The 22,666-nt window shown below is 40.3% G+C and overlaps 1 protein-coding gene across 1 annotated transcript in view; it reads left to right on the top strand.

The window, feature by feature from the left end:
• Positions 1-22,666, top strand: part of LOC148838163 (netrin receptor UNC5C) — a 178,758-nt gene that overhangs the window by 113,169 nt on the left and 42,923 nt on the right. Inside the window, exon 4 of the mRNA XM_088911356.1 lies at positions 6,767-6,870. Coding sequence (XP_088767482.1) covers positions 6,767-6,870 — 104 coding nt within the window. The remainder of the gene's footprint in view (positions 1-6,766; positions 6,871-22,666) is intronic.

Genomic DNA, 22,666 nt, shown 5'->3' with positions numbered 1-22,666 from the left:
CCTGCAGCAGATTGGAAATAGGTGAGAGAGTGAATAAGGTGAAAGTGGCGGTCAGACTTGGAGAGCCTGCCGCTCTACATCTGCAGCTGTGCTGCTGTCTCTTTGACTTTGGTGTTGCTGTGAGTCTCCTATGAGCAGCCTAACCAGGCGCGTACCTGGCACTGTGACACTCAGTCCACATGCACCCTCTGGCTTATTCTTATGAAAAAACTGCAGGGCTAATTTTACCCAAGATCAGAATTACATGCTGAAAACAAGGGGGGAAGAAAGAGACAAACAGATGAGCACACAGGAGGTGGCGGGAGCAACGTTCTGCCTTCTCTGTGGGTTTGCAGGATGAGCTGAATGGCCTCCTCTCATTGGTAGCCTGTGTTAGAACCAGTTAATACTGTGGTAAGGAGTTATTTTCTTGATAAAAGAGAGAAAAGGTTGTGCTGAGATCTTTTAAAATCAGAAAAAAAATGTTCCAAAAGGAGAGAGCAAAGGAGCAAAAAGGATCCTTTTTCATCCTGACAGAGCCTGACTTCAAACCAGGCTCCCAGCGTAGTCTCTGCTGACACTGATAGTGCTGCCTTATCACATTACTGACCACCTGGCTTGCAAAGACAGTCTGAGTCAAAAATTATTTGTGAATAAAATGTCTTGAAGCAAAAACAACATTGCCAGGAAAAGCTCTAGTTGGATCAGGAGTAATTGGGATGGCTCTGAGGCAGAGTCGTGTGTGGAAGTGGGCTGACTGACAATGACACAAACAGGCATTTAGAGGTAAAGGCTGCTGTCACTGGCTCTGTAAACAAAGCAAAAGTGGTTTCTAGAGACGTGCTGGGTTCTTGAAATATTATTAAACGAGTGCTTTTTTTATTGGTTTATTCAGAAGCAAATTGGTGGCATTCTTCAGAAAATTGCCTACTAGCTTGAATGTTAATGGAAATTTACTCATAACAAACAGGAAAGGGCTTGAAAATTATCCCATCATTTTTGCACACCGTGCATTAGGAATGAGTCAGGGAGGGTGGATAGGGGGTAACATACTATTTTCTATTCATTTTACAAGAGGGAGATGAGATCAATTCAGGTGGGAAACTATTAACTTGTATCATATGAGCTTTTGGGGCTTTGAAGTCTGTATTTGCTTGTTCTAATATTGCTAAATTTGTCACTGAGACAGTTAGCTTTGCCCTCTGCAAACAGTAGCTCAGTTTGCGCTCCGAGGTGCCAGCCCTGTGATAAAATGCAGTTCAGAGGTCTTTTAACGGAGAGGGCAGATCTGGCAGACGGGACAATGCCTGAGTGACCGACAACAGTAAAACACACCTGTTGGGAAATCGGTAACATGCGAGAGTCAGTTGATTTGATGTATGAGAATAAAGTCCTTGGAATATACTGTAATTGAGTTTTCAAAGTCTCGGTTTTGGGTAAGAGCTGCAAGTGGGATTTCAGGACCTGATTTATCAAGTAAGTTTGGAATAGATTTTACCACAGCTATTGCAAGAAACCATAATTATTTGGGTTGTGTTTTTGGGATGGAGATGAAAGAGTGTCTCGAGGTGGTTGCCAGATAAAATGGAAGAGAATCTACCAGAGTGCGTGTGAATTAGTGCTCTGTGAGAAGAAATGAAAAGAGCTACGTTGCCGGATCAGTAAAGACAGGAATTATAACGTATCTCCACATGCCCCTAGCGAATTACAAACCCAAGACCTGATGGTGTGTTCCCATTAAGTAGAAATATTTTCTTTCTCAAAAAAAGCCAGATAAAGCCAGTACCTATATCATTTGCAATTTGTGGACAGATGGTCTCAGTTGAATGCAGGCTTTACCCAGGTTGTGTACTGCTGATCCAGGACTAGTACAAAGTTTCTTTTCATTACAAAGGTAATTTTCATGTGACAGAATGGCTGTGATTTCCTGACAGGTAATGTACGTTTGGTTGTGGAAGTCTGGAACAAGCTACTCAGCCATGCTGTTCCAGTTTATTATAATTGTTCCTGGTAGACCATATACAAATAACCTAAAAACTTAAAAATGTTGTAGAGTTCTAGAACTACTGGTATAACTAATAATAATGATATTGATAATAATATCGGATGTTTTAAAAGATTGCAGTTTCACAGTTTATGTAAGATAAACATTTAATAATAATGCCATGGTTTAGATGTCTTGGCTTCCAAAGTTTTAGAAGGGAATCAATGATGCTTAGAGCCTTTGACGTTTTTTTTTCCTAAAATTAGGAATGCACTCAAGAAAACTTTGAAATAGACTTCTGCGTTCCCACAGCAGTGCAGTGTGATTTCTTAAGAAAATCAATTGCTTAGGCACATAAGCAAACACACACAAACTCGCATCATGCAGTGTTCTGTGCACCCTAGTGTTCAGGGTTTTTTGTGTTCTAAAGCCCTCAGTTCCCACACAGTATTTCATGGTATCTTGGTTTACAAAGACTCTGTTAAATCTCACCCCAGGTGATAGAATATGTTTCTAAGACAGCAAAGACCTGAGACCTGACTTCTTTTTCTTTGGGCTTGTCCTTAAAATAACCATGCAGCGTCCATATGTAGGACAAATTCTATTATTAGCTGTAGTAGTGGATAAATGTGAGAGGAGATTGGAGACTGGGCATTCCAATACAATTAAATGTATACATCTTTCAAACATAAACGCATAAGTCACGTGTTTTCTGATGTGTCTGTTGTCCTGCTCCAAACCCGCCTCACCAACCCGTTTTCCTGTTTATGTGACGATAAATTCAGTTTGTTGATTTTGTCACGCTCACTGTCATTAAGGCAGTTTTTCCCAAAAGGGGGAATCCGGTGATGAACAATAATTGGGCACTAGTTACAGTATATCAGACTGCAGCTGAGAACGTGTTAAAGAAACTTAACCACTTACAGCTTCATCAAATTCACACGATCTGGCTAAATTCATTAAGCTCATCAGTTTTCATCATCAACACAGGCTTCATCCGTGGCTCATGGTTTGCGCCAGGTTGCAGAGGCTGTCATGGTGACTTCTGTAGAGTCCAGTTCATGCCTCTAATATTCACTGTGGCTCCAAATCAACAGAGGGTATCCAAGGCAACACTGTTCCATTTTCATCTTGCAAGGAAAGTATTGTCACACAAACAGTACTGAGGACATTCCTTGTCCTGTGTCCGGCTGGAGTGTTGTCTTGTCAGGGTCAGGTTGAGCACCAGTGAGGGCAGAGAGACCCAGGTAACAGTGTTATACTGTACACATATGCTGGTAAGTCAACATGTAGTAAGAACTTTATTGGATTTTTGCACTATTCTTTATGTTCCAGGAGTGCGGAAAATTGAAGAGGCTCTCTTAGTTTCTCCTTTTGACAGATTACCGCACTGCAGGCCTCTGTGAGAGTCACTGCAATGCCTCTTTTTTATTGCTTACATCATGACAGCGCTGCGAGTCACATTTATTCTGGTCTTCTCAGAGACGATTACCAGTAGCCTGGCTTGTACACATTTAGATTGATTAGAAACAGTGGCTGGCCTGATTGTCAGTGGGAAGCTTAGGCAGTGGCTGCAGTTTCACTCAGAGGGCTGGATCTGACCCAGAAGACTGGGCCTTAGTCAGAATCTGTCTTTCTCTTTCACTTTGTTCAGAAGCGTGGAACTCTGTTCTTTTCTCCTCTTTGTGGAGTCTAGAGAGACCCATAGAAATCAATCCTAGTTTCACTGAAACTAGGGGGACTGAAACTTTTTCACACTCTTTGTTTTAGATTTGAATAATTTGTGTTTTCTTCTTTGTTAGAGCCTAGAAAACAAATTTCTTATGTTTTAGAACCTAAAAGACAAGGTGCTTGAAGCCTTGCATGTTTGATTCAGCCAAGGCTGTGCTGAGACAAAATTCCGTCTAATCTAAAAGAGGAGCCCTCACATCCGTTTTTATCTTCACAGTAATTATGATTATAATAAAATTAAAATATTATTTCATTTGGCTTAATTACATAACTTGTTCTTAAAAACACTTAATCTACTTCTAGTTTAATTCAAAATGTACAGTATTTTCACCTCCTTAAGGGAGTTTTGATTTGCTGCAGAGTCCAACATAACAAGCATCACCAACAAAGGTCACAACAAAGGTCAGGAAGAGCACTATTTCATGAAATATATATTGAGTGAAAGTTATGTTCTGAGAGAAGTGCCGATTGTTGGATCAGTCAAGGTTGCAAAATTAATACGAAAGTTACATCAGGAAAGAGGAGTCCAGAATGATGCTAATTATAACACCCCAACTTTGGAGTTGGAGTCACAATTCTGAGGCCGACCCCAAATCTAAGCTCAAGAGGCAGCTCTAAATGACATAACAACAGTGAGGGCAGTATGAGTTGGAATTTGGTAGCCTGACGTCTGTTTTTAGGATTCTGTAATAATGTGTGTGGCTCTGGATTAAAGTAGGTTTGCACTCTCTCATGTGATTTAGGGAACCATTTAGGTCGCTAAATCAGGGCTTTCCCATTAAAATGAGCTGTCTGACCTCTGTAAATGTGATTGAAAAGTGTTTGAAGAAACGGTGCCCGAGCTTCATTCTTTTCAGGAAGATGTTATCTCTACGACTGCTCTACAGAAACTGGAATATGTTTCTAATGACCTGGAAAGACTGCCTTCCGTGACTGCTGCCTTAATCGCGGGCTGCCTGCAGCTCTTTCCTTCAGCACTCACCTATTTAATCAGCTTGAAAGAAAGGCTTCTTATTAAATCAACAACAACAAAAAAACTTGACTTTCTGATCAAGCTTGATCTGTTGGTGCTGACTTCCTTCCCTGTCCGGTTGGATATCAGAGTACTGACTGAGACTGAACATGTGCCTCAGGTCCAGGGAGGGAGGGAATTAATCTTTCGTTGACAGTTGCCTTGCAGTTTCAGGATGCCTCTGGTTTCCATCCAGTCTGACGTTTGATAAGTGTTCTTTTTCAGAGCTCTTCATTACTCACCACTGAATTAGCTCTGCCCAGAAGGCGTCTGAAGTCTGTCCCTCGTCGCCCTCCACAAAGATGAGGCAGGATATCCCCCGGGTGTCTCAGCAGAAACAGATTAAACAACTGCAGTCTTCAGCACTGAACACTCCTACTGTACCTCTCCTGCTCATTCAAGAGACATTAAAGAAGAAAGCACACGGGTGGAATCAGTGGCAGACTCATTCAGAGCAATGAAAGGAATTACTGTGTCATTAAGGCAAAAACACAGCACACTATTCCAAAAGCAATCCCAATAGAGATTAAAGTACAGAAAACAGAACATTAAAGTACAGAAAGCCAATTCTTAGTGTGCAATATGTTTGTGGGCCCTATGCATCATTTGTGTCTGTACACATTCTGTACCAGTGTGTGGTACATACCTGTAGTAAGTACAATTATCTACAAAGTTAATGGGTTTGTTAAACCCTAAAAAAAACTTTTTTCACCCTAGATGTAGTGATCCTTTTACAATACTACATTCTCTGTTCAGCCTGTATATAAATGAGACCTGCTTAGTATATAAATGAGACCTGCTTCAAAAGTCAACTAGCTGTACTAAATTTGATACTTTATTTTTCAGCCTTGCAACAGACAATGCCAGAGCGAAGTGAATATTTTGATTCAGTGTTTGAATTAAATGTGACCACATTTTTATCATCTCATGTAATTAGCTTTCTGTTGAGGTAGAGTGCATTGATTATGTTCCAGCATCTCCACCTGTTTTTCTGGGCACAGTGTGATTTAATCTGTGTGTAACGATCTGCTACTGACCTGGGACACCTTTTCCCTTGTGTGTTATTTTCTTTGTTGTTGTTACAATAGAATCAGATCATATCAGCTAAGTGCAGGATATACAGTATAATACACACTCACAAGTTACACATACAGTAGCAAGTTCTGTCGATTGGCCAAAGATAAGGGCTTCTGTTCTGCTCCTCAGTTACTGGGGCATCACTGAGATCAGGCCAGAGTGTTGCCTTTTGTGGTTTTAAACCTTCACAGTTACTTTCAGAATGCATGGGATCAGACTGTGTCTTGGAGCATAGATCTTTAAGAATAACCATGTTAATATGAATGTCGATTGTAGAGAATGGGAATCAATTGTAATAGCTTTTAACTGATCAACAAATACTTTTAACTGCTAAGTGCATTTAAACAGCAACTTGTAGCAGAAAAAATGAACAGGTTTGTATTTGTTGTTTGTAATTTTAAGTGTTATTTGTTATTTTAAAGCAGCACAGCATTATTATTTTAGCAGTAAGTATAGTAACTTGTGAAAACAACATTATTTTTATCATGTTTTTTGTTTGGTTGTTTGTTTGTTTGAAGCTAATGGGAACTCAATATGAATGAGTACAACATTCATTATGAATGACTTTTTTGCACAAGAAAGCAAAAAAGGTCAGATTTCCTGGGAAGCCCAGGTTTGCTTCAATAAAGTCTCCTGAGACGCTGTAATTCAATACCGCTCTGTGCCAGTTTTCAGGATACAGGAATTTCGCCTTTTGCGTTGATGATTAATAAAAGACATTCTTGTCTTCAGTGCCTGGAGGGACCGCATGTGAGTGCACTGCAGAAACAGATTTAACAATGATTTAAATTTAAGGAGAAATAAACGTTTTTAAAAATCGGATTACATGCTTTACAGAAATAAGTCATGTAAGTTCTGATATCTTTTGCTTGAAGTCTGAGGTCTGTGCCTGTGTTCCAAGGAAGCCCTTTTAAAGTGGTTTCCTTGTGGGGTCTTGTGTGTGTTTTAAGTGTTAAATGATTCTCTTTGTGACTTTGTTTCAGATCTCAGGAAAACCTTTGAGCAGGAACCCTTGGGGAAGGAGGTTTCCCTGGAACAGGAAGTGCTGCTGCAGTGCCGCCCACCTGAGGGGATACCCGGAGCTGAGGTGAGGGTCAAAGGGCATTCTCTTTAACAGCCGTTGACGCTAGCAGCCAAAGAGATGTGTCTGAATATGGGGCACTTAGAATCATCAGCGCTCAATGAGCGAGTGATAAATGTGTAGCAGCAAACACTAACCAACCTTTACAGGAGGCAGAGATTGAATGGAAACAGATTAATGAATCTCCGTGTCCATTCAAATGCATTGAAGGGCAGAAAGCCATCACTTCTTCTTAATTCAAAATGCCAAGAACAGTGCGAGAGCATTTGTTGGTGAGCCTCAAATAAAATTAGTAAGTGACACAGAAATGAGCAGCTCTGCAAAGCTCAGGGTAAATTGGTTTATACTCAGTAATGGATGGGATCTTTTCTCCACACGCTTACTAAAAGCCTTCAGTCCTCAGAGAGAGTTGCTGAAAAATGAAGTTATCTTGATTGCTGCTTTCCCCTAGAATGGGCCTGATTGCACCAACGTAAAAGCTTTCAGGTTTTTAGTTGTGCTTGATTGTTTGTTTTTTTGTGAACAACTAAAAAAAATCTGTAAGCTGCATCTCAACATAAAAAAAAACAAACAAAAATAAATGAGCTATTTCATTTCTACAGTTTTAATACTATGCAAGTTATGGTTTTACAGAAGCAGGCTTCTTTAAAAAGTGAAAGCAAGTAACATTTACAGTATGTTTGAATCTGTTTTATGACTGGATGTGGATTTAGTATTAAAGCTGTTCTGTTTAATAAGGTGGCACATTTTTTGATGGTGATTACACTGAACTAAATATCATATATAGTTTGACTGCGGTTGCTTGTGTAATGAACATGGACAATTATGGACCAGACAAGCATTGATTGATCTTCACAGGGGTGAGTCACTATGAATTTTTTAGGGCATTAATTACATAATAATGCCTGTCTTTATTTTTTTGGTGTCTGTTTGGGCACACAGTTATGTCTTCAAGACTTGGCAAGCTGAATACTCTCACATTTCCTACCACTCTGGGGCTACTGGTCTGCAACCAAGATCATAGCATTTTCCACAGGAATGACTGAGTACAGTACACTCATGCCATGAAGTGTGACTCTTACAGTAGGAACATGAAAACAGGAATTCATTAAATCCTTAAATAGCTCTGTAAATGTGAAATCATTGGTTAAATATTTAGGGAATTTGTGAATAATTCTTTATTGATTTGCTCATCAGCAAATTACCGTTTGCTTGTTTCTAGACGCAGTAATTTTCCATGAAATTTTTTTAGGGAATTTCATGTGATTCCCCCATATGGTGCTGTACTCCTCTGTCCATGTCGTCAGACATATAGAATTTTAAAATTAGCTTATTGTCTTCAAGTTTGGTATACAGGTAGCTGATAGGAGAGCTCATGTGCCATTAAAGCCATAACACGTAGAGCTATATTTGAGGGTGTTCTCAGCAACCTGTCCTGTGAATACTGTGAAATCCGGTATCACTGATGAACCAGCCAAACGTTGATTGCTTTGTTTTCAAATTTTGACGTTTGTAAATTTGCATAAATCCCTCCTATCAAGATGAGGTTTTTTGGAGCTTAAAGGACAAAAGGATCTTGCGGATACTCTTGAATCCCAAATTCGTCGGGGACAGGATGAGGTTAGTGATTAGTGCTGAGTGCAGGGAGACAGACTGCAATTCTTCACCTGAACTTAACTTGAAGAGAATAAATCTAAGAGTGCAATTTTTGGAGCTGGAGCAAAGTTCTTTATGATGTTTAAAAGAGATGCTGAAGACTCAGCATTTACGACTTCTGTGGTGCATGATATTAGAGATGGAAAAGGGTGAAGAGCAAAATGTGCATATTTCTTCCAACAGCCAAACACATATCTGCTGTTGTTTTTCTCTGTTAGATTCCACTCTGTGTACACAACAGTAACACAGCATTTGAACTTCATCCGTGTTAAAGCTAGGACAGCAGCAGTTTGCCATAAATGTTAAGCATAGTGGATGTAAAGGAATATGATCATTTCTTGGAAACATGATCCTCTTAGCCTGCCTTTCCTTCATTCTGAGCGTGTGGAGTTAGTTATCCAGTGCTGGTGCTGCCCTTTGCTGCCTTGTCAGAGGCACATGAGAAGGCTATGGTCCTTAGGAAATGAGAAACAGAAGTGTCTGTAGATCCATATCTGTACAGCAGAGTGGCGGGGCAGATGTTTATGGTTTTGGAATATGATATGTTCTTGCTTGTAGTTCCTGTAGCAGCACTACCTAGTTGGCATGAGATATGACCACAGAGAAGCCCTCTCCTGCTAAGTTTGGTGTTGGTCACATGGGCTGCCAGAAAAGCCCTGATTAGTGGTTTCCTTTGGCTGTCTTATAACATAAGCATTCCACATACAGGAATGCTTGAGTGATAATTGATCTCCAAGTAGAGCATCTGAGTGTTTAACCATTGTACTTGGTAATGAAGGGTTACCGTTCCTTTTATTAAACCACAAAGCTTATCTATCAGTTTGCTCAATCAGAAAAAAAAACAATTATACTTTTTAATCACCAGTGTTCCAAAGAAAATTACCTTTAATAATCGTTTCATTTATGCATGGCTCATGCTTTCTTCTTTTATATGGCTTTTGGCTTCATACTAGATTTACAGTATTAACAACCTGAAGGCAGAATCAATAAAGATTTGAGCACTTATGTGTAAACATGGTCATAATTATGGGAACACATGGACATTTTATTGAAAGCAAAAATCCAAATAAGCATTTGCTTTACACAAATGTTTCTTAGCTATTTGTGAAGACAAACAACAGAAAATAAGTTGCACTGGCATTACACTGCCAACATTTCTCCACAGAATGTCCAGTTACTAGCAATTCCAGCTGCACGGTCTCTGGTTGTTCCATCACACATCTCTCATGTTTACCCATCCAGTTCAGATCATCTCGTAGAGCAGCTTCATTCACTTGAGCTGCTCTTTTCACATCTTAACTTCATTGTCAAGAGCTTCCCACTAGAATAAAGAAGAATTAAAGAATATTGCGCACACACTCATCAAAAGCCGATTATAATCATTCTAAACAGTTTGAAAAGCTGTCTTGAAAAAAAAGCTGTCTTTTAAAAAGTTTGAAAATGCTGTCCCCACTGAGCTTCCAAAACTTTAGATCATAGTGTAACCCAATGTTTGTTGGATCTCCATTGGTTCCCTGTTACTGGAGTATTATTGCTCACTGCCATATCTCTGCATGGTGCAGCAGTTCTTTCTCTCTCTGAGTGCATCTGGGATTGAGACCCCAATCAAGCACCCATCTCCATGGGTCTGGTATAATTCATATTCCCCTTTATACACAGGCATTTTAATCTCTTGCTCCTTTAGATATCTCAGTCTTCCTCTGGCTCTGCTGTGGAAGAGCTGTGGTTTTTCTTTCTACATTTTAGCATGGAATTGATCTCTCCTTCTTCCTTTGCATTTCTTGAACGATCCTTGTTTTAAAACAAAGTTTACACTTTTTGACTGGTCAGTCTCATAGTTAAATTTTAACTTGTTTTTGATTGATTTTAACAGATTGTATAAAGTGCTCAAGATGTTTCTTTATGTGTTGGGTGCTCTAGAAACCTGATGATTGAATGGCTGTTTTTTTAAAGCTGTCTAAGAGTGAGCAAGCAATAATGTCAATTAAAGCCTTGAAGTTTACAGCTTAAGGTGCACTTTCCAACCTTAACATTTCATGCGATTGCACGGCATAGACAACCTTACATGGCTCTTGCATTTAACCATTAGAAACTCTGTGTGCTTGCCATGACAATAGCTTTAGTGCCTTTTTAACAGTCTTATCATTTCTGAAGTGGAAGTAAGTCAGTGCTTGAGAAGCAATTGAGTGTGATAAAGAAAAAAAACTGCTCAACTATCCTGACACTTTTATTTTTATGTTATTTGGTTTGTCAGGCTTGAGGAAGAGATTGATGCTCATGGCACAGGAGAGTTTATCACATCCAGTCTTTGCCCATCCTTTGAGAAGCCTCTAATATGATGTTAAAATGCTCCATAAAGTAATAGAATCAGAGACTAATACCCCTGAAATTGAAATTAAATCTGAAAATGTAATTTTCATTTTAATTCATTGTGGAAATTGTTGAAATTATGGTATTATTGATAGCAGAAATACACAATACTGTATATTCTTGTGAAAATCCTCAGAGTGTGTAATTAGTTATGTATTTACTACACTACAGACAGTCAACCAAATATTAGAGTGTCCCGAGTTGTTATTCACAGGTAACAACTGTATGAGTTTAATACTCAGATACACATAACAACAGTATGAGTTTATTTTGTGATAAGGTTTTGCCACCATTTGACTTTTGGTTTTTAGCAAGACGGGACATTACAGTACAGTACAGTAGTTCCTCTTTTGATCTTGTCTTGAAAAGAAACAATAAAAGTCCAAAATCAATGTTTTTACTGTGTGTGAGCACTCGTATCTTCACAATGAGAAGGAGAGAAGCCGTTTTTTTAAAAAATCACATGGTCATGATGTCATCTGGAAATGAATCTCGACATAGCTGTTTTTTCTGTGAAAGAAGCACAGTCCTTTCTCTTGCCCCGAACGTCCAACCCAATGAAGGAAATGTGCACTAGGGTTTCAAGGTCAGAATACAAAGCTGATTTTACTACAGTGTCTCCAGCGAGCCCAGTATTTCTGCGTCTGTAAAGGTTGAAAGGAAAACCAGGTCTTTGTGAACAAATTTGTATGAAAATTATTTAAAAATGCATAATAATACAGAACAAAATTCCCCACGTGCTCCAGCCCGCTCATCCTCACAATTATTGTTATTTTCTTCCATGTACAGTATCCTACCTAGGGACCCCTAGATTTAAAGCCGACAAAGGCTTGACCATGTCAGCACCAGCACTCCAAATTCCCATGTGCACCCTGAGTCCAAACCAAGAGTAACCAGCACCGGCCAGGATCCAGGGGTGCCTGTAGAGGGAATGTGATAGCTCCCAAAGAACCAATCCAATCCTGCTGCTGCTGTGAGGAGGCAAGCTAAGAGCCAGTGTTTACAAAGAAAAATAATCCATTTCCAAAATTACTCCTGGGCACTTCCAAAACACCGTGCACAGGGCACTGGGGCCTGGCTTCTGACCACAGTGTCTACAAGGATACGATGCCCCCGTTAAAAGGGTTCCAGAGCAGTTTCAATTAGGAATTTTGCAAGATTAATGTATACCGTCCAAGGAAATTCAAGTCCCTGTCCCAAATAAGGACAGCTGTTGAAGGTGTATATTTGTATATAACAGTGTATACCCAGAGGATATATTTATGCTATATATGATAATATACTGTACAGTAACGGAAGTGAGTCCCTGATCGTCGTTTTGCCCCTGAAGGCAATTAAAGCATTCCTATGTCTCACTCTTTCTACATCTGTAATGATCTGTGTCTTTTGGGTCTTTGCAGTTTGTATGCTCTGTCTTCTCTTTAAGCATCTCTTGTGATTAGTACATTTCAGAATATTCTGTGTGGTTTTTATACTTCATTTCAGCCGTAAGTGGAAAAACCAGTACCCATGATGTGCCAAGAAGCTGGAACAATGTTCTTTTTTTATAACTCCTTGGCTTAAATTATCTGCACCTGCTGAAAGGCAAGGAGTTCATTAATAAAAGCCTTAAAACGTCCCTCATTTGTATATGATCACTTGATATGCCTTTTACTACAGCCAGAAAATGAGTTTTGTATTTTAAATACTCCCCTTTCCTGCCTTCTTTTAGACACCCAGTCCACGGAATCGCTTATCTGCTTTTCTGGGCGGAAGCCAGCGGGTGCTTACATGGTTTAGAATCAAGAGGGACAGTGTGATATTCATCAGCATGCTCTCCTCCTCTGGCATTGGTGAGGGAGCTTGTGTGGGCACATCATCCAAATAGCCTCCATTGATCTTCTTTATGAACTCTTTTCATTAACCGCGAAAGCAGACAGACAGCTCTACTAAGAGAAATGAATAGCCTTCTGCGACTACTTAATACAGCCATTTGGCAAGCCCATAAAACGCATTAAAATCAAGTGCAAGAATGGCTTTTCTCCTCCAGTTGGTTGTAGTTCTTCTTGAATAAAGACATGGTTCAGAGGTCTTCAAGTAGAGAGGAATTCAGATCACGGCAAGGAAAATGAAATACTGACATCTCCAGGCAGCCTTGCTCTCACAGGGCCTGAGCCTGCCCTGTTGTTAGGGGCGACTAGCCAGCAGAGGACCAGCAATGCCAGTTGGCACAGAGAGGCTTTTTGCCCTGACAGATAAATTTGACACTTAATGGAACTGTTCAGGAGTTCTGCAACTAAAAACCTTAAGCGCAGCTTGTTCAAAATGTGTACATACAGCAGTTGTTCGATATGTGGGAACAGTCCTCCATATGATGTACTTCATTATCAGCTTCAAGAGTCTGACCAGGTGCAAATGACTGTTTTCGCTGTGGGGCTCTAGCATGTGATTGCCTGTATCAAAGCTGCAGCTCGCAGTGCATTTGGGTGGCTTTGATAAGGCACTGCACTCTTTTTTTTAAAATAAAGCACTGTGACAAAGATTCTCTCCCATCTGGTCTGTACCATGCCTTTAGGGGTTAAATGTTTTATGGATGTGCTTTTGCTAGAAACACTTTAATTCAGAGTATGAGATTCTTTACTCTAACCTGCTTTCAGAGTGGTTTGGGGTTCCTGGTTCTTTAAGTACATTTTAGTCATTTAATAGAGGCCTACTGCTTTCCATGACCTGAGCGGAACTCAATATACTTTAAAAATAGTCCCTATGGCTCTGAGAAGGAAGCCGTGTTTATAGCATCTGGCGTGCAGTGCATCTGCAGAATACATCACTTACTGTTAATGTCTGTTTGTAAAAAATAACTGCAATGGTTTTATCCTTGAGCTTCACAATCTGAGTAAAAATGTAATTTTAAAATGGAAAATGAAATCAGTTTTGGAGGCGATAATATTCAGAGTTTGATTTTGCCTACAAGACCAGAAATGATGAATACCCCTTTGCTCCATACTGTATGTCCTTTCAGAAGAGGGGAAAAGGAGAGCCTCACAGTGGTCTAGGGGGCTAATGGAGGAGTGTTTGAGGGGGGACAGATGTTTCTGGGCAGACTCCTGGAGAGTCCAGAGAGTATTCACTCTAGCTCAGCTTTTCTGTTCCTCAGAAGCCTGAGGTCAGGGAAGCAGGAAAGAGCTCTAAGAAGTTTAAATGTTTTTCCCTGTCATTGCGACTGCATGTCAAAAGTCAAAAGCAGTTAAACTAGGACTTTGATCCATTATACTGTTAAATCCTGATTGAAAAATAAGGAAAACCATTCCTGGGGTTCACTGGTTCTTCTATTGTCGGCAGCTCTCAAGAGGGCTGCAAAATGCACTTGGTGGTATAAATCATGGAGGAAGACTACTGCAGCTTTTTTTAATTGCAGCTCTTATTACGTATCTTTGTTCTGCATGATAGCTGTTGAGACCACATAAATATAAATGCTGTTTATTGTATTTTTTTAAATCGCATCCATGGAGAAGAATTCTTACTCTTTCAATGTGCTTGCTTGAAAAAAAAAAGTGTAATAGCTCACACATGATACAGTATATGTAGAAAGAGAAAAAAATATTTAAACACAACTCATTGGCCTAGAAAAAAAAAGAGGAATTCTTAATTAGAAGTTATAGGCTTTAGTGAAAAGAGAGGTCTTTAAGAGAGTTGTAAAAATGTGGACAGTCACAAGGTCTGTAAAGGCTTTTGGCAGTGAGGTCTGTTGCTGAGAGAGAAGACCAAACCTCAGATTCAGGAACTATTCTATAAGTTAAACTACTGCTAGCAGAGGAGAAACTCGCACTGTGTGTATTTCAATGCACAGCATGGTTGGGCAAAAGATTTCTGTTTACCTTATGAATTTATTCTGACAGTGTTGCCAGAATGGCTTCTTGGTTTCCTGATGGCTGATTTTATCCTACCCCTGAAGACCCAGCAAGTGTTTCATTTTAATGAGGCTAAAAACACAAAATCTGGGCCTTCAGAGAGGCTGTCATCTGCTGGTGTTTTAATTCTTTTCTTGACAGTTTTCTTTCTAAAAATGGATACGTTAGGTTCTTCTCTCACTGGTGTTCTCTCGGCAGCCACATCCAACTCGGACACCCAGGGTGTGCATCGGTATTGATTGTCGAGCTTTAGCACCTCTGCCTTGTTTTTGGCTGTGGGTGTGTTTCCTGTCTTCCTGGTTATTCACAGAAGAAGAATAGACTCTAGTTTCACTAGCACATCGAGTGCCTGGTGTATCATTCTATGCCCTGGCCTTGGCCTTGCGTTAGAAAAGCCCACTGACAAGGGGAGGTCATATCGACAGTGTTAGCACCTCCTGCATGTTCATTTAGGAGTGGAGGATGGGAGTTAGAAAGGTTCTGCCGAAGTCCTGCAGTTCTTTGCTTCCTCTTCATTGTCTTGTGATAAAGAGGGATCTGGGCTTGAAACATCTCCAAAGATGTTGCATCAGGTGGCTCCTTTCCCTAATTGATTATTAATATTGTTGTTTGCTTGTTTTTAAACAACCAGGCTTTTGTGGTGCTGCACCATGGGGCTAATAGGCTCTGAGTGTAAGTTTGCTGAAAAGAAAGAACAAGGCTGAGTTTTTTTATTTTCAAATTCCCACGGGATGCTTGATTGTCTTGATTTTTTTCGATTGGGAAACATTCCTTGGAGAATGAGTGTGCTGTGCAGATTGTTAGAGTTCAGCACATTTACTGTAGAAGAGAATAGGTTTTATGTTGTGTGGATGTGTCGGTAATGTACTGTTTCCCATTTATTTGAACTGACATTGAGGTGATTAGTAAATAGACAGTGACAAACAGTGACAGGGAACACTATTTGCTGTACTTCAGATCTCCATTAAGATCTTTACTGATTTTATTTCAAAGCCATGGGTTGCTCCTTTGAGTGGTGTCTGTGGAACAGTAGGTTATGCTGTATCCTCTGGACAAGGAAAATAGTGCAGCGTGTGCAAGCACTAACAAGGACTTACAATGTGTGTAAAATGATTGGAGTAATTATTTTTAAGCCAGTATTGATTTCAGTCTAATCCAAGCTACTGTCTCTCTTTAACCAAAGGCGCAAACAGAGAGTCAACACTTAGTATCTGTTCCTTATGTATAAGGCTTTTTAATTCTAGAAAACTCTTAAGTACCTTAAGTAAATAATATGCAATCCATACTGTGCACTGGGACTGTATAGTATCGTAGTATCATTTTTCAGGATGTGACAGTGCATGATCTGTTCCAGTGAGCGTTACAGTGAAAGTATCTTAGCCTCCACTTTACAGTGTAATAAGCACTTAAAGAATATGAAGTCTTGATGTCCCTCATCACAAGTTTTATTTGCATTCATTTTATATTTAATATTGATCAAAGTTTCAGTTTGTGGGAATTTTCATTTTGACTTTTTGCCACATGCTAAGATTTAAGTCCTTCAGAACTCAGGCAATTTATACAGTTGATTTGGAACAAGACCAAGAGATCAAGAATTTGAATTTGAAAGAATAATGCCACCTAACTGAGAGAATGGGACAAGAAAGATGGCATGAGCTACAATTGGCACGCACTTGAGCTGGCCTTATAATTTGCAAAATTCAAAAGGGCTTTTTATAAGAAACATACTGAATTTGGAAGGAAAAATGTCCTGTCATTTGAGTAGGTACAGTAGCTGGGTCAGCATGCTTAGGCTGCAAAGGAACAAATTAAGGTTTATTCCAAAATAATGGAATAATGAAAGAAAAAGAAACATAAAGTTTCAGCCTTCTTAAGGTTTTACACCAGAAACATGTCTTGCCTTGCTTGTCTTGTAATTTCTGGAAATGACATGTTGATCTTTAGTTTTTGAAATCTTCCAAATTTACGGCTGTCTGAAACTCTGTAAAAATCTGTGGTGTCAGTCAGGCAGAAATCCAGCTATGGTGTTATGTTTGGAGAGAGGACATGTAGAAATCCAGCTGTGACGTTGTGTGTGGTTAGAGGACATTTAGAAATCCAGCTGTGGCGTGTGTGGAGAGAGGACATGTAGAAATCCAGCTGTGGTGTTGTGTGTGGTTAGAGGACATGTAGAAATCCAGCTGTGGCGTGTGTGTGGAGAGAGGACATGTAGAAATCCAGCTGTGGCGTGTGTGGAGAGAGGACATGTAGAAATCCAGCTGTAACGTTGTGTGTGTGTAGCAGAGCTAGTGTGGTGACGTCGGCGCCCTCACTGCGCGTATCAGGGTCCTCAGCTGCTTGGGCTGAGGGAGGTCTCCTTTAGCTCACGCGGTTGGTGCCCTGTTGCGTTACACCGGAGACCCGGGTTCGCGCCCCAGGTGTGGGGGCCGGAACGGGCGGCGGGGGGCACGACCCCGCGTGGAACCGTGACTGTGACATTGGTGCCGTGACCTGGGCAGGAGTGTGGAGTGTCCTTCGCCGAGCCGAAGTTTAGCAGGGGAGGGTGTAGCGGAGCTAGTGTGGTGTGGGGGCCGGAACGGGCGGCGGGGGGCACGACCCCGCGCGGAACCGTGACTGTCACATTTTGAGAGAGGACATGTAGAAATCCAGCTGTGACGTTGTGTGTGGTTAGAGGACATTTAGAAATCAACCTGTGGTGTTGTGTGTGGAGAGAGGACATTTAGAAATCCACCTGTGGTGTTGTGTGTGGAGAGAGGACATTTAGAAATCCAGCTGTGGTGTGTGTGTGGAGAGAGGACATTTAGAAATCCAGCTGTGGTGTGTGTGTGGTGAGAGGACATGTAGAAATCCACCTGTGGCATGTGTGTGGTTTGTGGATGCGCAAGGCAGTCAGGCAGTGTGTGATGAAGGCAGATTTTCTCAGCTGAAGCAGTGACACCACACTGTCCCCATCCTAATTTCCTCTCTCTATGAGGAGAGGGCTGAATCTTTTATTGTAAAGACTGGCAGGCTGGTGCTCAGAGGAAGAGTGCAGGCATTTCATAAGCGGTTTACATGGAAATTGGCAGAGGAACAAAGCAGAGAAATCACATTGTTGTTTAAAGGCACTGGCAAAGTCTGATGAATGTTCCCTGTCTGTGGTGTGGAGATGTGGAGATCGTGACCCTCACATCTCTGGCACAGTAGTCTGTGGACAGTGTCACAGTCTGACAGTATCACAGAGCCCAGTCACAATATTGCTGCATTGTTGGCTTAATAGCAATTAGAATTTCTCTCAAGATTTCTTTTTATTCCTCCATAAGGGTTTGTCTGCATCGCTGTGAGATTTGGAATTCAAATTGATGTTAGCTTGGCTTGATTGAGTTTGAATCTGATAATTGGCTCATAATGGCTTTCTCCATTTATTTAATCACTTGTTTGATTAATGTTCTCAATATGCATTTAAATGGTAATGGGAAACTGTATTGTTGCATGTTCAGTGTCTATCTGCCCCTGTTTTTATATCCTTCTCAAATGACCTGGGGCACCAGGGGAAACGAAAGAGTAATAAAATGATGATTCTGTTGATTGTCTCTTTTTACTGCGCATACGTTTTTTTTTCTCACTCTCTTTTCGTGCTGACAGTTGTGATTCTGCACTTGATGTCGGGTGACATGTGGCAATTTCCCTCAGTTAATTAGAACAAATGTGCCAATTATGTTAATGTTTCTCCCGGCACCAATCAGTGAATAATGAGGTAAAGCACATCTGTCTGGAGCTGGGAAAGGGGAATGCGGAAAAGAAGGAGGTGGGGGGGGGGAGTGCTGAGGTGCAGCACGCCGTAACACTAAGCCTCAGCTTTCAAACAGGTGTTTAAACTGTGTGTCGATTATGGCGGCACATCTTGACAGATTAGCAGGCACTTTGCGATAATATGAACAATCTGTGTTGAACAGGCCGTGGATTAGGTTAAGACACGGACCAGTGACTGCAGATACGCGGACACCTTGCCCCTGAGAATAGGGGGAATTTTGTCTTATTAAGTCCCTTCTTTCATAAACCATTATAGGAGGGATGTTTCCAGCAGGCATCTTAATATTTCGTGCCGACCACTAATTCAATTAGCTAAAGGAGTGTTTTGGAACCCAGGAAGCATCACTCATGTTAGTTTACCGTGATGAATGGAAACGGTGCCGTCTCTTGCATTTCCTTTGCCTTCCGCTAGTTCCTCACAGGTGACTTCGTTTCAACTTTATACCGGGCCTCTAAATGAAAAGGCAATGAAATAACTCGTCAGTTGATAGAGCAGTTAAACGATAACTACATGCAAATGTTTCAGTCATGAAAGTGTCTCTATTATAACACAGAGTGGAGCAGAGGCCTGAGCAGCACTTGTTTGATGGCTCTGCTGTGTGTTGTTACTAGCGCTGAAAAATTCCCAATGTGGTGTTCTTGCACAGTGTCTGTAAAGTTCATTTTGCTTTAAGTTTTGCAACTGTTTTTAAGCTGAAGCAGCTCCTGATTTATTAATGGAAAAAGGTTTGGGACTACTTCACATTTTTAATTGGATGCCTTACTTTTAGAGACATTCTGGCCCCAATTATAAGAGCACTGTGGAGTATTTTTAAACGTGATATCTGAGAGAATCACAGCTGTATAATGTGATGCTGAGAAAAGGAGAGAGTGGAGTGTGTCAGTAGCTCCAAGCACAATACCATAATGCAAACAGCATTTTAATCATCTGCCATGCATGTTTTGAGCTCAGGTTTGAAACTCCACTGATTAGCAAGTTGCTGGCAGTATCTTGTTGTCTATAGACCAACATGAAGTAATTTGTTATCTTCCTTCATCTGAGCTCTCCTTTCTTCTCTGACACAGCTTTTACATACTTTGGCTCTTGACACTGAGATTGTCTCTAATTGCAATTAATGCATACCTGTCATCACACTCAGAGTTAATTCATCATCTGCCTGGTTTTTGTCGTTTTTCATGCGTGGTGTGTTACTGAGCTGGGAACGAGGCACAAAGTTTGCTCCCATTTCATTAAAATCCTTGTTCTTGAGGACTAACAGGATGACTTTCAAAGTATCTTTTGTTGTAGAGCAAAATATTGTCCACTATTATTGCATAAACAAAGTTCTATCTGAATTTCTCAAGCAGCTGGTTTTTCTTAACTCTTGGTTTGTTTTTTACTTTTTCTGCTGCTTTCAGTAAATTATATATGTTTTCAAGTTTTACATTAAATTTCCCAAAATGCAGAGCAATTCATGCTGAGGAGAAACAAATGAAACAGATGAAGCACTTTTCACAGCAGCTTCCTAGCCATTCAGACCAGTCTGTGCTCAAGTACATCTTACTGTTCTTGAAGAAACATTAACACCTGTATTAGCTGCAGTGTTATTCTCTACATCTCTACTGGGTCTTGACCTTCCACCTGGAGAATTCACTTGAATAAGTTTGGCATTTTGGGGTTATTTACTTCAACATGTAAAGTAGCTATTGTCACAGTATTAGTCTCACCGGTCTTACAGCACTGGGGAAAATGCGATATTGGTCTGGAGTCAGCTGGCAGGAATTGCGTCCATGAGATAAATCTTTGATTGCAGTGCTCTTGGCATGTGAGCTTTCCTTCCCAGGAGTAGTCATCACATATTTAAAATAACAGTGGTGTCAAGCTCTATACTTGTATGAGCTTTGGGGTGGAGTGACACTTTCTCATGCTCCGTCTGACAGTCAATGACTTTGTAGCATGGCAGACAAAACTGCACAAAAGCAATTAATTTATAATGCATGATTTGCATATTGTGTTGACCTTTTTTATCAAAACAACTTAAAGTGGTTAATTTCTCCCCTTGTTCTTTGCATTTTGAATCTTGTATTTTTACTGGACCATTATTACAAGTGGCTCTGGGATTTGAAACATTTTGTTAAACTGTTTAACATTTTCTTTATACCTGTTTGCTTGCATGCCACTGCTTTGCTGGGAAAAAAATTCATTAGGGATGGTAATCAAGGACTGTGATTAAGGAAGTAATTAGGCTGCTGCTGTTGAAAGAACATGAGTAATTCAAGTATCATGAAAAGGAATGCTTTGCTCTGCTCAAGAAGGCACCTGTCACATAGAGAAGACTGTGCAACTAAAACGGCTGCTGTATTATGAAGTATATTCCTGGCACTTTTTTGTTTTCAGTGTTTTATGAATTCAGTGTACTTGATTCACAAATTGTGATTTTCACCCTTGATCTCCAAATGCTTACATGTGAGCTGTAGCAAATACTGAAAACCAACAGCATCCTGTTGCCATGTTAAGACAGATTCTTACAGAGATAAAATGCAAGAGGCAAGGGGTTCTCTGGGATTTAATATAATACTATAATACACCTGTTTCAACAGGAGAGACCTGGCACAGTCAGACACACGCATTGGACATCAATGTCACATGCATCATACTAGAAACAATGCTAAAACAAATGACTTGTCCTCTTATGCACAAGTTTTTCATTTGTGCATGACCCTATAAAGCATTATACTGTACATGTGATTATAACATCTTGTGTTGCAGTTCTGAGATTATGAAGCCAATACGCAGCATCATTCAAATAAAGCCGTACAGTATTTTCTTGAGTAACATGTACACACCCTATTGTGTTTTATTTTGTGTTGTCTCTCTGTGCTTTACAAATAATCCTGTTTTTTATTCCCTTCACTGCCCTCACCATAGCAAAGGTGCAGCTCCTCAGGAACCAATCTACCTTTGCAAACAGTTACCCTCTGGCATCTCTCAGTGAGCCGTAGGTGATCTGTGTTCCTTTCTTTGAAAAAGAAATCCGTTGTTATCTTTCTTTCTGATAGGAAAGAAGGAAACAACAGGTAGCCCTCTCCTCTATTCAGGTACAAAGCAGTAGTGTATGAGGAACTACCTTCTGATTAAAACAACACTTTTGACTAGAGGGGTACCAGGGGAGAAAGGTGTTCTGTTTCCTGAGAAATTAACTTCAGGCATTTCTCTTATAAAAAGGCTAGATTCCCTAAACAAATAACTTCCCTTTTACAAATCATTAAAAATTTAACGAGCCCTCTGTGTCTGCTGTGTAAAAGTATGCCAAACATGATACATTGCCTATCAATACAGAATTCCATTGTAACTTTTTTAATTTATTTTACCATCTCAGAAGAAATAAAAACTGCAAGACAAACTCTGTCACAATCAGAGTACATTCAGAATGGTCGTTGTTTGTTCGAAAATGTCTTCCTGGCAGTTTGCAGCTCCCCAGGCAGACAGTGCTATCACTGTTGGTGATGTCTAGGCCCTGTCCTACAAGAACTGCATGGTGATGGGGGTTATTTTTATCACTGTCTAGGTCTGCCTCCAGATCCCTCTTCTGATAAGTCCTGGAACATCTCCAATACTTTACTGTGTGGTGATGTATTCATTTGCACCGCACCATAACTTTCTCAGAATCTCAGACACACAAAGGTGTTTTCACAGCTAAAATGAAGTTTATTTTTATTCAAAGTGTGAAAGTCTCATTTGGTGGCGCATTCAGCACCCAGCACTGTGGCTTTGGAGTTCAGTAGATCCAAATTGTGATCGCAGCAGGTGAATGTGTGCTCACAGTAGGGCAGCCTCAGATTTCACAAACTGACTTTCAAATAAGCACTCCTGTAGTTCTGGGTATAATGTAATATACCTCTGTTCAGCTTGGATCCCCAGGGATTTCTTTAGTGTTTTGAGATGTTTAACACATATAGTTGATGCATGAAAATTCATAGCAGCTGAATAAATGAGAAGTAGATAAGATGACAAAATCACTGACATTGCTGGGACTAATTTAGATCAAACTCTTCAAAATCGAGCTCTTCAAGTCACAAGGGTCATTGAACCATTGCTGCGTTTTTCTGTTTCTTAA

The sequence above is a fragment of the Atractosteus spatula genome, chromosome 3 (assembly GCF_055471065.1).
Source record: "Atractosteus spatula isolate fAtrSpa1 chromosome 3, fAtrSpa1.hap1, whole genome shotgun sequence".
Lineage (NCBI taxonomy): Eukaryota > Metazoa > Chordata > Actinopteri > Semionotiformes > Lepisosteidae > Atractosteus > Atractosteus spatula.
Note: the sequence above shows the minus strand (reverse complement) of the source record. Positions and strands in the feature narration are given on the sequence as shown.